We start from the raw sequence: 12,373 nt of genomic DNA, 5'->3' as shown, positions 1-12,373 counted from the left end.
TGGTGACCTCTGTAATCACGTATTCAAACAGCTCAGCAAGGCAGCTACGGAGTTATGCAACTATTCTTTATAGATACGGGAGGACTGTAATAGGGAGAAGGTTATTAACAAAAAAAAAAAACAGGGAAGAAATAAATAGGAACTGCCTGCCTATGGGTACAAGCATTTATCTTTAGGCACAGCAGCTCTCTCTGTCCGACAACAGAATCGTGAGCACCACCGTGCTAGCCTAGGAAGTTTTAACATTGCACCTGACCGATTCACAGAAAGAACAGCACGTTGTCCGAAACAGGTGCTGGATTTGGACCAAAGCGGCCCCTTCTAGTCCCGTGTTCTAGACTTCTCAGGACAGACATCTCCTGACAAATAATTGGGAAGTATATTCTGCCTGTAAAAACATACTAATTTGAGTCTTAACAGATACTGAAGGAACACATATAAGAAAGGTAATCTATCATCATAAGATTCATGTCGAAATTGACACATATTTTAAATTTCTAGTTTATCTCCCCTGAAGCTAGAAAAGCACTTCTTAGCTGTTAGCCAGCCAGGAGTAATATAAGTGAACTTAGCATAATACGGCATGACTGAAATACTGAAGTGGAATATTTAGCAGATGTCATCTAACGTTAGTTGCCATGGTGAGTATGAATTAGGCCACCCAAGTACTAAATAAAGAAACAGCAATGAACACCCTACACTATGAAGTTAGACAGACTCTATAAATAAAATTCTGTATCAGTTTTTGTACAGTTATGAGAAAAATCTGAATACGTGAAGTATGCCAGTGCAGCTCATCTCCTAAGCAATAAGGTCATTTCATCTGCCTAGTGTTATGTTGCATACGTATTTCCATGTAGCTGACTTGCTGTTTTGCTTGCTGTTTAATGAGGTCCCTTAACACCGGATGGGAAGTGAGGAGAACCTATGTCGAGTTCCTCCCACAAAAGTCAGGAGGTTCAGTTGAGAAGGTAAGCCGCTGATCCGCAGCAGGTACAGGAAACATCGCTGAGGAAGAGTGTTTCATTAGTACCTCTGCTGATCACCCTTTCCAAACAAGAATAACACTGAAGCGAAACTGCATACTTTTGCAACTGTTCCTGCAAAGGCTGAGCTAGAGGCAAGGAGAAAAAAGAAAAAAACAAAATCAGAAAAAGACAGCTTCATTTGTTTTCAAACGGTGATCTCTCTTGGATGCTTCTAAGGAGTCCACGAAGACCAATTAAGACAGAAGTTTAGATTGTTACAAAACATGGAATAGGTTTTGTTTAGACACATTCATTCTCTCAGTAGAAAAATTTTAGGTATTGATTTACAAGACTAGCTTTCAATTTTACTTTGAGCTACCAGAACAAGAGGCTTCCTCTTATCTACTCGAGTGGTTCTGCCCTTCAGTATCCAGCCTTAAGTAATCACAGGTGGCTAATTAATAGGAGGCTCTGTCGCTAGACCCTTCCTCCTCACTACTTGCAGACCCAGATGAAAGTATCAGTCTTACCAAAGAAAAGACAGAAAACTTTTCAGACTTAGTATCTGACTACTAGTTTGGGGGTTGATTTCTTTTTGTTGGGGGGAAGCATGGGGGGGTTGCTTTTTGTTTGTGGGTTTGGTGGGTATTTTTCCAGTGGTGTTTTTGGTTTTGTGGTTTGGTTTTTTTTATGCTGCAGGAAGTTATTGGGAAAACAGTTTAAAATCAAGGTGTTTGAGAGGTGTATTTACAGATTTTTAAGCACTGCTTAAAGAGATCAAAATTTGAAGTGCTCAAGGAAAAATCCATTGTGAAAACAATCCTAAGATTAGCAAACTTGACCACAATTTTCAAACGAATACAGGCAGAGTCTGTTATTAATAGATTATCCAACAACATGGCAGTAAGCAACCAGGAGAACAAAAATTGTAGATACTTTTATAGATTTTTTTTTTGCCAGAAACTTTACAGTACGCTTCACTATTTAGAAGATTGCGTAGTGATACAGGAGTGGTAATACTGACTTTCTCAACATCAAAATATTTTGCAAGAACTTACTGTATTGAAAAGTTCAGAAATGGAAGGATTTACTTGTTCAGTTTGCAAGAGAATATTGCGAAAAAAACCAAACACTAAGTCAGTAGCTTTTGTTTTTTAAACTTACAAATGACTAAACTTAAATATTACTTTAATTAGCCTCCCATGCTGTACAGTATCTCTTCGGCCTTGCCCACACAAGAATACAGACGATATTGTTTCACATTCACTAGGCTCTCTTCCTGCTCTTAACTGCAACACTTCCAGTACATCGCCAATAGCCACAGCTGGTTCCAGCATAGCTGTTTCCCATTTGAAACTGACAATAGCGAAAACAAGTTAACCCATGATACTGTCAGGAGAAAAATCTGAAGCCCACTTTTCTTTCCAAAGTATGTCTGAAAGAGTACCTAAAGGTAATCGTCATAAAGGATACGAACAATACTTGAGAAACACCACAAATGGCAAAAATCAAGAGTATCTGTCACAGATAATTTGAACAATTGCCTTTGTCAAGGGTGTTTAACAGAGTTACACTATGAACAAAACACCACACAAAATCACCAAACACACTCTGCTGCATTCCTCCAAGCCAGAACAAAGAATTTGGGAATAAAGGTAGACAGTCCAAACTAATAGGATCAGTGCCCAGTTAACAAGATTACAGCTAAAAATGCTTTGCCACTGAAAAAGAGAGGAAAAAAGAAAAAGACAGCTGATGGCTGAGAACAATGAGAATAAGCCCAGCAGAATACTGCAGACTTTGCATTGTGTCCCGAAGGCAGATCAGATTGTTAGAATGTTAAGCTTGGTTCAAGAGCCTTTGTGAAAAATGAAGGTAATAATTAACCAAAATTTGTACATCAAGAACAAACCACAGCTTAAAAATCTGAAGAGCATTTATATAAGGTTTTGTGAAACTCCAGAGACAAGTTCAAACTTTGCTATCTCTTCCAGGAAACAAAAATAATCAGTGAAGTCAAAGATTTGCAAGTCTAAAAGGGTTTAGAATATTATAGAATGGTTTGGGTTGGAGGGCACCTTTAAAATCACCTGGTTCCAGCCCCCTGCCATGGCAGGGACACCTTCCACCAGACCAGGCTGCTCAGAGCCCCGTCCAACCTGGCCTTGAGCACTGCCAGGGAGGGGGCATCCCAGCTTCTCCGGGCAGCCTGTGCCAGTGCCTCATCACCCTCAGAGTGAAGAATTTCTTCCTTATACCTCATCTAAATCCACGCTCTTTCAGTTTAAAGCCATTACCCCTTGTCCTATCACTATGCTCCCTTGTAAAAAGTCCCTCTCCAGCTTCTTGCAGGCCCCCTTCAGGCACTGGAAGGATGCTAGAAGGGCTCCCGGAGCCCTCTCTTCTCCATGCTGAACCACTCCAACTCTCTCAGCCTGTCCTCACAGCAGAGGCACTCCAGCCCTCTCGTCATCTTTGTGGCCTCCTCTGGACTCACTCCAACAGGTCCATGTCCTTCCTATGTTGGGGGGCCCCAGAGCTGAATATTCAGAGAATAAAGACATTCCAATCTCATTTTTTGCTATTTTGTGCGCAAACAACGCGTTCTTTCTTGCAATCAGCCAGAAAGGCCAAATCAACCTTAAAGGCTAAATTGCTTGGTTCTAGATAATTTAAGTGACACTCTGGATATGCTATCTTATCATTACTAAGTTTGCAATCACATCTAAAGGGCAGAATTCGGTTTTAAGAACAGGTGCCCAAAATGAATGAGCAATCCATACCTCACCTATTATTTCAGCTTTGCGAGTCAAAGAACCACAGCAGACCACTTTAGTAAGGCAAAGCTACATAATGCAACGTCTAGTAGGTTGGTCTTGGCCACTGCATTAAGTAGATGACAAATAGAGAACAAGTCCCTCATTCTTAAATGAGGAATGTGAGATTACGTGCCTCTGTTTCCCAGATGTGCAGCACTGAGATAAAAATGCTGCTGAGCCCAGCTTATACAGCATGGCAATGAGAACAGCTTAGAATGATTCCTTAATTTTCTATCAAATGCTCTGTGCTGTTGTTGTTTAAAGGTGTCACATTACAGGAATTTTAACAAATGTATTGAAAGATTTTGCTTCAACTTGATTCATCCTTCTAAATATACTGAGCCAAGAACAGCTTATTCCGACTTGACAGCATACCATTATAAAACAATGGTGGAACATGTATTATCAATTACACATGCAAAGTGACCTAAGTACAAAGTCATACATTCTCGCAGCTTAGCTGCTGCCAAAAATGCACGTCAAGAAAGTTGAATTGTCTGAAATACGCACAGTAATTTCACTTTGGTGTTACTCTTTGTAATCACCTATTCAAAGACATATCCTTGTTAAGCACCTCAGTGATACGTCTCATTTGGTAGGCCAAGTCCTCCCCCTTAGATTCAGAGTACCGTGGATTCTACTTCTACTAAACACATCATGTTTTAACATTTGTCGCAAGAACTGTGCTGGGTACCCTGGTCAGCTTCCTCTTGAAGATGAACACAAAAATACAATTTTACATTTCTTCAAGCATCACCAGATGTCATACAGCAAGACGACAACATAGTAACAGAAGCCTAGTCAAAGAACCTGTCAAGCAGCACCTGGGACAGACAAATAGATTTTAAATTAATGCTGCTTCTGAAGACAAAAAAGGTATTTCCAAAACTTTTCTGAAGACACTTTTCTAGAAAAATACTACAAATATTAACACTGTGAGAACCTGAAAGTGAAAAACTTCAAGACTCGCTGACATTATCAAATCGATCACACACCTTTAGCACAATGAGTCTCTGAATCAATTTGAGTTGTTCTGAGCACTGCCTCAGTTGCCTATTCTTAATTAATAATCTTGTATTATTGGGGGGGGAGGAAGTGTGTGTTAAAGAAAGGCTGTAGTTCCCCTGTGGTGGTGAGACCTGTAAACCAGTCGCTGGTTGTAACAGAAAACAAAATCAGATACAAGAACATCAAATACAGAGGAAAGAAAACTTAAAAAGACGACTGCTGTAAGTGAAGCTAGAAGCAAGTTTCTCAACATGTAAGATTACTTTCAGTATTTCAGCTTTAAATAAAACGCTCTTATGGGGCATTTTAACCACATCCAAGAACTTACACAGTAGTTCAGTTCTATTACATGGAAAAATTGAAAAATTTGCAACTTAGGCCTTGTTTTAGCACCAAACGTTCATTTACTTTTTCAAAAAAACAGTTTAAGGATGCCTGCTTTTCCAGTTTTGCGATGAAACACCTGATATCCACTTGCTTTGGCTGTTTTCCCAGTTATTCCTGTTTTAGCACATAACTATACCATGACAGCTTTCCAAAATGCAATTTCTATTCTTTCTGTTGCAAAATACGGCACCCATCTGAAGAAAAGAAGGAAAACGTAGTCCAAAGTAAAGACTAAACCTGTTTTCACATAAGCAACTCTGTCTAAGCTGCAAGTATTCTGCTTAATTCAGGTATGTTTATTCCTTTCCTGCAAAAGGCTGCAGTGAATGAGGCCAGATGGCCGAGACAACACTGCCTCCTCCGCTGCTATATAGCTCCAGCTTACATTCAGGACTCTAGCCAGTTGTGTTTGGAGGGGAAGGGGGAGGAGGGGAGCTATTAACCTCAGAAAGGCAGACTTGTTTTATCTTTCGCTAAAATTAATACATGATCTAGAATATGTCATCATTATGACCTTACAATAGACTCTACAGGCCACTTGATACAGGTAAACATACAACAAAGTCAAGGAAGGGTTAACAGGATAAAAGGAATCCACGGTTTGTCCTAATATCTAAATTGAAATCTTTTCTGCAGCTCAACAAACAAAATTTCTTTATGCCATAGTGCAAATATAAGAAATACTAACTTTAAAAACAATTATTAACAAAGTTTTAAAAAAGAACAACTTCTTGTACAAAGTCTTTTTGGAGAAAACTGAAGTTTCATTTAAGCTATTCTGATGCATAGATTCAGCAGTTGAGAACTAACCCAGTATAACACCTCAATAATCTCAAGAGAAATAACTCCTCTTAGAGCATGCTGCACCAGCGATTTTCTTCCAGATCAGGAAATTATTAAACATTATTGAAAGTTTCAGACAGAATATGAAACAAGGAAGCCACATAACGAGCAATTGGGAGGGATTAATCTTGGCGCTTTAACTGTACGGAAATCCTAGTGACGCATCTGTTGCGGGTAAGAGAAAGGGGCTGCCATTTCATTCCTGGTTGAGGTTCTTTGCCGTCTCGAGCCTCGCAGCACTTAACTATGAAAGGAAAAGATACATGCCTGAGCACGTCCCTTGTCCCAACACGAGAAGGGGGAGGGTTAATCACGTCCATCCGCCATTTTCTGAGCGGAGGAGGAAGACATGTTGGAACAAAAAAAAAAAAGCAACAAAAGAAAGCAGCCATTTCCAGTACCGGCTCCAAACTCTCAGCCTCATCGAGAACACTGGCTCTCACTGAAACAGCCTTGCACTTTGTTCTAATCACAAGAATTTCTCCCAGCTCAGGAGCTGCCCAAGATCTCGCTTTCAAACCACAGTGCGCTCGGATAAGAAAACAGAGCGGGCCAGTGGGGAGGACACCCAACGGGCTGTAGAGCTTGGAATGGAGCATTCTTCCCCCAACAGCCCCGTCCCTCCCAGATAAATCTCTTTTTAACGGTGGTGTCCTGCCTCACACTAACATTAAGGACAAGTCACTGTACTGGCACACATGAATGATTCCTACCGTATATGTGGGATGCCAACTCCTCCCTGCAGAATCTTGTATAGTTTGCTTTCATACAGCAGCTGGGGATGTCTAGCCTTCTGAGACTCCAACTTTACAGCAACTTCCTACAGTGAGAGGGAACAAGGAGTGAGAGCAGAGCGTCCACCAAGCACAGCCTTGCCACTGAGGTTTAAGGGGCACCGCACTTCAATAACCCCCACACACCCCTGCTGCAAATGCTCTGAGGTATAATTTTTTTTTAAGCTCTCGGTGCTCAACGTCCTGCATTTTGTTGTGTCTTCCAATAAAATCCATATCGTGATGATTTGTACATAAATATCCATCCCAGGTCATGAAATTGAGCTGGAGATGTAAAGTCTTCAGATCCACATAAGTGAGGAAGAACATACGTGGGTGTTTCTTCTTTACAGCTCAGAGCCGTGAGGGGGAGGAAGGAAGAAAAAAAAAAAAAAAACGAGAAAAAAAGAGCTGAAGAAAGAGGGGATCTTCTTTGTTTCTATTACCGTTGATGAAAACGAGATAAAGTGTTCCCCAGCTGCGAGCGGGGAACGGCCGACTGGTGGGAGAGGGACGACTTTGGCGCTCACGAAAGACACAGTCTGCGTGCCCACAATGGTGGGCTCCGCTCCCGGCCTCCAGGAGCCAGCGGCGGCCCGCGGGGCGGGGAGCCCGGGCCCGCACGGCGCTGCCCTCGGGAGGGGCAGTGCCGCCCCCCCGGCGACGACGGCCCGCGGGCGGGGGCAGCCCCCGGCCCCGGGCACTGCGCTCCCCACCCCCGCGGGGCGGCTCAGCCACCCTGGCGAGCCGGGGCCGCCCGCAGCCCCGCGGGCAGCGACGCCGGGGGCCGGGGAGGGGGGGCAAAGCCGGGCCTCGGGGAAGTCGCCGCCGGCCGCCGGGTCCCCCGAGGCCGAAGGAGGCGAGGGAGAGCCACCCTTACCTCCCCGTTGGTGATGTTGATCGCCAAATAGATGTCCCCGAAGGAGCCCGACCCGATCTTCCGCACCAGCTTGTATTTGCCTCCGACAATGAACTCGGCCTTGGAGCCGCTGCTGCTCGCCATGGCGAGGGGCGGCTGAGGGGCCCGCCGGGGGCCGAGAGGCTCGGGGGGAGAAGGAGGGCTCTACCGCCGCCGCCGAGGAGGGGAGGGGGGGGGCAAGACAAGGCAGGCGGACCCCGCCGCTCAGCTCCAGCCGGGCCGCTCCGGCGGGCGCCCCCCTCCGCGGCTCTGTCCCGCTCCCCGGACGGGCGGCGCTCAGCGCCCTCCGGAAAAGCGAGAGGCGGCCCCCGAGGCGCTGCGAGGGGAGGGACGGGGAGAGGGGACGGGGAAGCGCGAAGCCCGCTGGCGCCGCCGGCTCCCGGCCGCCGCCGGCCCTCACTCGGCCGCCGCCGCCATCTTGTCTGCCAGCCGCTGCCGCCGCGGACACAAAATGCCCCCGGCCCGCGGCCGCCGCTTCTTCACCGCGCGGGGCAGCCTGGGAAGGGGGCGGGGCGCCCGCCGCGCGTGCGCCGGGGAGGCCACCCCCCCCTCCCGCCGCGCGCCTGCGCGCGGGGCCGCGCGGGCGGGGAGGAGGGCGGGGCGCAGGCGGCTCCGCGCCCTCTCCGCACGCGCGGGCCCCGCCCGCCCTCGCGACCAATCACGGGCGCCGCTCCTCGCCCGCCCCCGCCCCGGCCGCGCGTCGCGTGCCAGCTGCGCGCATGCGCAGCGCTCCGACCTGCGCCCGGACGGAAGAGACGGGCGCGCGGCCGCCCGCCCTCACCCGCCCCTTAAAGGGGCAGGCGCCCAGCGCCCGCCGCTGCCGGGCCTGCCCCGGGCGCGCCCCGCTCGGGGCGGGGAGCGGGTGGCTTCGGTAGCCGGCGGGGGGCCGCGCCGCCCCTGCCTCCCCGCGGCGGCGGGGAGCCCGGGCAGCCGCGCGTCCACCCGCCCTCGCTGGCGGCTGGGGAGCCGGAGGGAAGGCCGGCTCGGCGTCACCGCCGCCGCCGTGACGCAGGCGTCACGCCCCTGTTACGTGGGGCTGCGGGCGCGGCCCCGGGGCTCTCAGCGCGTCCCACCCGCGGCCTGCGCGCACGCTCCCGGCCCGGCGGCGCTGGCGGGTGGATCCCCGGCAGCCTGCGGCCTCCCTCCGGCCCCCCGCCCCGGCCCGCCGGGGGCGCCGCGCACGGCGCCGCGGGGCCGTTTCAGCCGGCGGCGCCTGAAGCCCGGTGCGGGCTCAGGAGGAGCCGCGCAGGCCGCGGGCAGAGCCACCCGCCGCGGCCGCCTCTCCCGGCCCTGCGGCCGCCTCTCCCGGCCCTGCGGCCGCAGCCGTCGCGGCCGGCCCCTCCCCGTCCGTTCCCCGGTCGCCCGGGCCCAGCAGGTCCCGCTCCCGGAGCCGTTCCCGGCTGCCTGTCGAAGCCCGGCGCGCCTCCCTTGCCCCCTCGCTTGGCGCTGCGAGATTTTCCTTTGCAGGAACACAAAACTGTGAATTCCCGGTGACTCATCGTCACTCCCTGGCAGAGCGGCGTCTTCTGCTGTGCGAGCCCGCGTGTGGGAAATGATTCAGTCTGCGGGAGAAAGCAAGCTCCTGCAGCACTGTAGCCCGTGGATGCAGAAGGAAAGCCTGCTCGGGGTGTCTGCTTTTAAGGGGGGTGGCCAGAGAAACGGCTTTCCAGCTTGCCTGCTGCACCCAAAGCCATGAGAATAATAAAAAGTTTGATTTTAAGACTCGTGTATGGACAGATTTTTTTGAATAGCTGACTGTTTTGGAGAAAAGTGAGATTAAGAGGTGCAGATTAGGACACTGCTGCATCGGTAGGAGGCTGTTGATATAAAGGCAGAGGAGGCCTCTGAACAGAACAGCATCCACACGGTGACAGAGACTTGTACTGCACTCACCGTGCTGCTTTCTAGCTTGGCAAAGGCACTGTGGTACAAACGCTTTGTGTCTGCACAAGTGCAAAAAAGTCCTGGCTTGTGTCCACCTGGCTGCTAGGCAGCGGGGGAAGTCTGTGATTTGCCTGTGTTTCTTCTGTGGGGGACTCGGCCCGCTCCAGGGTGACTCCATAGTGAGAGACCAGGAGGAATGGAGAGGAAAGACTGGCAGCCAGCGATGCCCTGAACCGCAAATACCAGCTCCAAGTTCCCCTTGTGGTTCAGGGAGCTTAGATCCAGGGGTTTACTACAGGTCTCTCCACATCTCTAATAAAAATAAAATGCGAAGGATCCAAAAATGAGCCCGGACTATGCCAGGTGCACCCGAATGAGAACGGTGCTCTGAGAGCAAGCTGGCCTCCAACTCATTCCCACCCCGGTTCTGTCAAGGAGCACTTGCGCAAGCAAGAATATCTGCACTCCTGTCACTGAAAGGGAATGTGGATCTTGTGCGGAGGAGCTCAGATGTATCGCACGCTGGTTAAGGGGGCTGGAGTTTCAAGGGCAAATGAGGTATCTTTAAACATCACACTCATTTCTAAATGCAGAGCCCCCGTGTCCTCGGTTGCCCTCACGTTGCTGTTACTGGTGATGTGCAGACAGCTTAGGACTGATGCGCACTCAGCGGCCTTTGGGGTTTGCTTGTTTTTAATGGTTGCTCTGGATGGGATTGGAGCAGTTTGGAGGCGTTTGGCTTGAGTCACATATCCTTGGAGGAGCTGGAAAAACAGGTCTGCAGCTCCTGGCCAGTAAATAGACCGTGCATGGGTACGCAGGAGAGCAGGATCTCCTGGGCTATGCAATGCTGCCACCTCCTGCCTGCCGGGGGACATCTCTGTGTCCAGGGGACACTGCGGGTGCCTTGGGCCAGGGAACATCACACAGGACAGGGACCGGCTGAGCCAAGCCCGGTGAAACGCACCCAGGCACGCACCTTCCCCAAAACGCCTGCGGTCTAGTTGGGTGCTGTGCGAAAAGGATGACCAGCAACCGGCATTTGGTATTTTGTGTCTTGGTTATTTTTAACATGCATTCACTAATGGGTCCTGCAGGAGGGATGGGAGTGGGGGGATTCAAAGGAGGATCGGTCTACGCAGTGTGGGAAGGGCTGCAGGACAGGCTGGAGGATAGCAGAGAGATGGCAGAAGTCAGCCAGCATAAACCAGGCTAAAACCAGGACACAGAAGAGAAGAAAGACCTACCAGCACAGCGGCAGCTCCATCACACCTGGCCAGGAGCAGCGAGGATGCCTGTGAACACCCTCCTGCACAGGGACCAGGAGCGTGGGGAGAACCTCCTCCAGCTCTGGCTGCTCCGTGAAGGACGAGCCGGAGAGCCCCATGCAACAGCGTCCCACCGTGTGCCGCGCCGAGATGACCTCAACCTGTTTCCCGTTTCCTCACTCCTGTGGTTGCAGACCACATCAGTTTGTGGGCTGGGGACACCACGCTGGTGTCAGGATGAAGTCCACCTGTGCAAGAGCTTTTGCTGTTTTTTATTTTGGCCAACGGATCTGTTCTGTCTTCATGCCACAGCGCAGGAAAATTCCGCTCCTAGCCCCTTGCGGAACATCACATCCTATGGCACCGTGTTTGGGGTTTGCCTTGCTGAGCACCAAAGATGCTGACAGCCTGGAAGCAGCCCTGGCCTTGTGAAAATCCTGCCACGGCCTCTGCCCTGGGGTTTGTGTCCTGAGTCTTTAGGAGAGCACAGAAGCTGGTGAAGACAAACACGAACAATACCAAGGTCTGCACAAACAAAACCCACAGAGATACTGATTTGATTTAAAATTATATCAATTAAAAGCACTGAAAATGGAAGTAGGGAGGGGAATTTTAGGCTGTGGTTTCACAGCAGCTGGCCTGATCTAAGGACTTACTGCTGCTCATACAGGACGGTCCCACTTCTGCCTCCTTCTCCCCTCCTACTCCCTGTTCCCAATGCCCAGCTCTGGCGGCTCATCAGACCCTCTGTGGTCGGTTCGGCTTTCCAAGCCTACAGAAAATTGTCCGAATGCTTTCTTTTGGTGTTTTCTCTGGGTTAATGTTCTGCCGGACTAGTGACTTAAATGGCTCAAGGAGCTTCAGGGGCCAGTACAAGGGTTGTCCCCTGTTGGCAATGACATGCTGTCAGCCGAAACACCAGGCGGGAGCGGTCAGATGGGAAAACTGAAGAAAAATCCCCTGCTGCCTGGAAAGGCACTCTGCAGACACCCAGGAGAGAACACAAGAATCGCTGAATTCCTTGCTAACAGGGAGAACACCACCTTCAGCACCACCACCAAGGAGGACGGGGTGAACTGGGCATCTAGAGCATCCGCAAGCTATTCTTTAGCTCCTGGTCATTATTATTTTTCACATCTTTCGGGGACACTGGGACAATGAAAATATGTTTATAGCTGCATCACTTGATAAAATGAAGATAGGCCAGAAGTCCTGCTGCATGACCAAGCCTCCAGTGTGACCGGCCCTCCTTGATCCTAGCATCGCTCATCCTTTATTTGTGCCTGTTTTGCAGCTGAGCATCTCTTAATTTGATCCCAGCAAAGGAGAGGAGTGTTTTCGGTGTAATAAACCAGCTGTTCGATGCAGCACTGATGGAGCAGCATCCTCTTTGCATGCTCGTAACCGTGTCAGCAAATACGTGCTGCTGTGAAGTTGGAGCAGGAGGGAACTGCTTGTCCTCCTGGGCAGCAGGGATATCCCAGGCTCCTGTCTAAAGGCTCCT

At 49.9% G+C, this 12,373-nt stretch overlaps 1 protein-coding gene across 3 annotated transcripts in view; it reads right to left on the bottom strand.

Annotated features, from left to right (window-relative positions):
• Positions 1 to 8,198, bottom strand: part of CSNK1A1 (casein kinase 1 alpha 1) — a 37,133-nt gene extending 28,935 nt beyond the window's left edge. For 2 of the 3 annotated variants that reach the window (XM_087753529.1, XM_087753530.1), the window contains exons 1-2: positions 7,679 to 8,198; positions 6,739 to 6,845 (exon numbers count right to left, since the gene is read on the bottom strand). In XM_087753529.1, coding sequence (XP_087609655.1) covers positions 6,739 to 6,845; positions 7,679 to 7,801 — 230 coding nt within the window. In that variant the 5' untranslated portion in view covers positions 7,802 to 8,198. The remainder of the gene's footprint in view (positions 1 to 6,738; positions 6,846 to 7,678) is intronic. The other variant, XM_087753531.1, reaches the window with a different exon arrangement.
• Between the last annotated feature and the right edge of the window lie 4,175 nt (positions 8,199 to 12,373).

This window comes from Nipponia nippon, unplaced genomic scaffold, assembly GCF_047370975.1.
Source record: "Nipponia nippon isolate SJK-2023a ecotype South Korea unplaced genomic scaffold, ASM4737097v1 scaffold_17, whole genome shotgun sequence".
Classification (NCBI taxonomy): domain Eukaryota; kingdom Metazoa; phylum Chordata; class Aves; order Pelecaniformes; family Threskiornithidae; genus Nipponia; species Nipponia nippon.
Note: the sequence above shows the minus strand (reverse complement) of the source record. Positions and strands in the feature narration are given on the sequence as shown.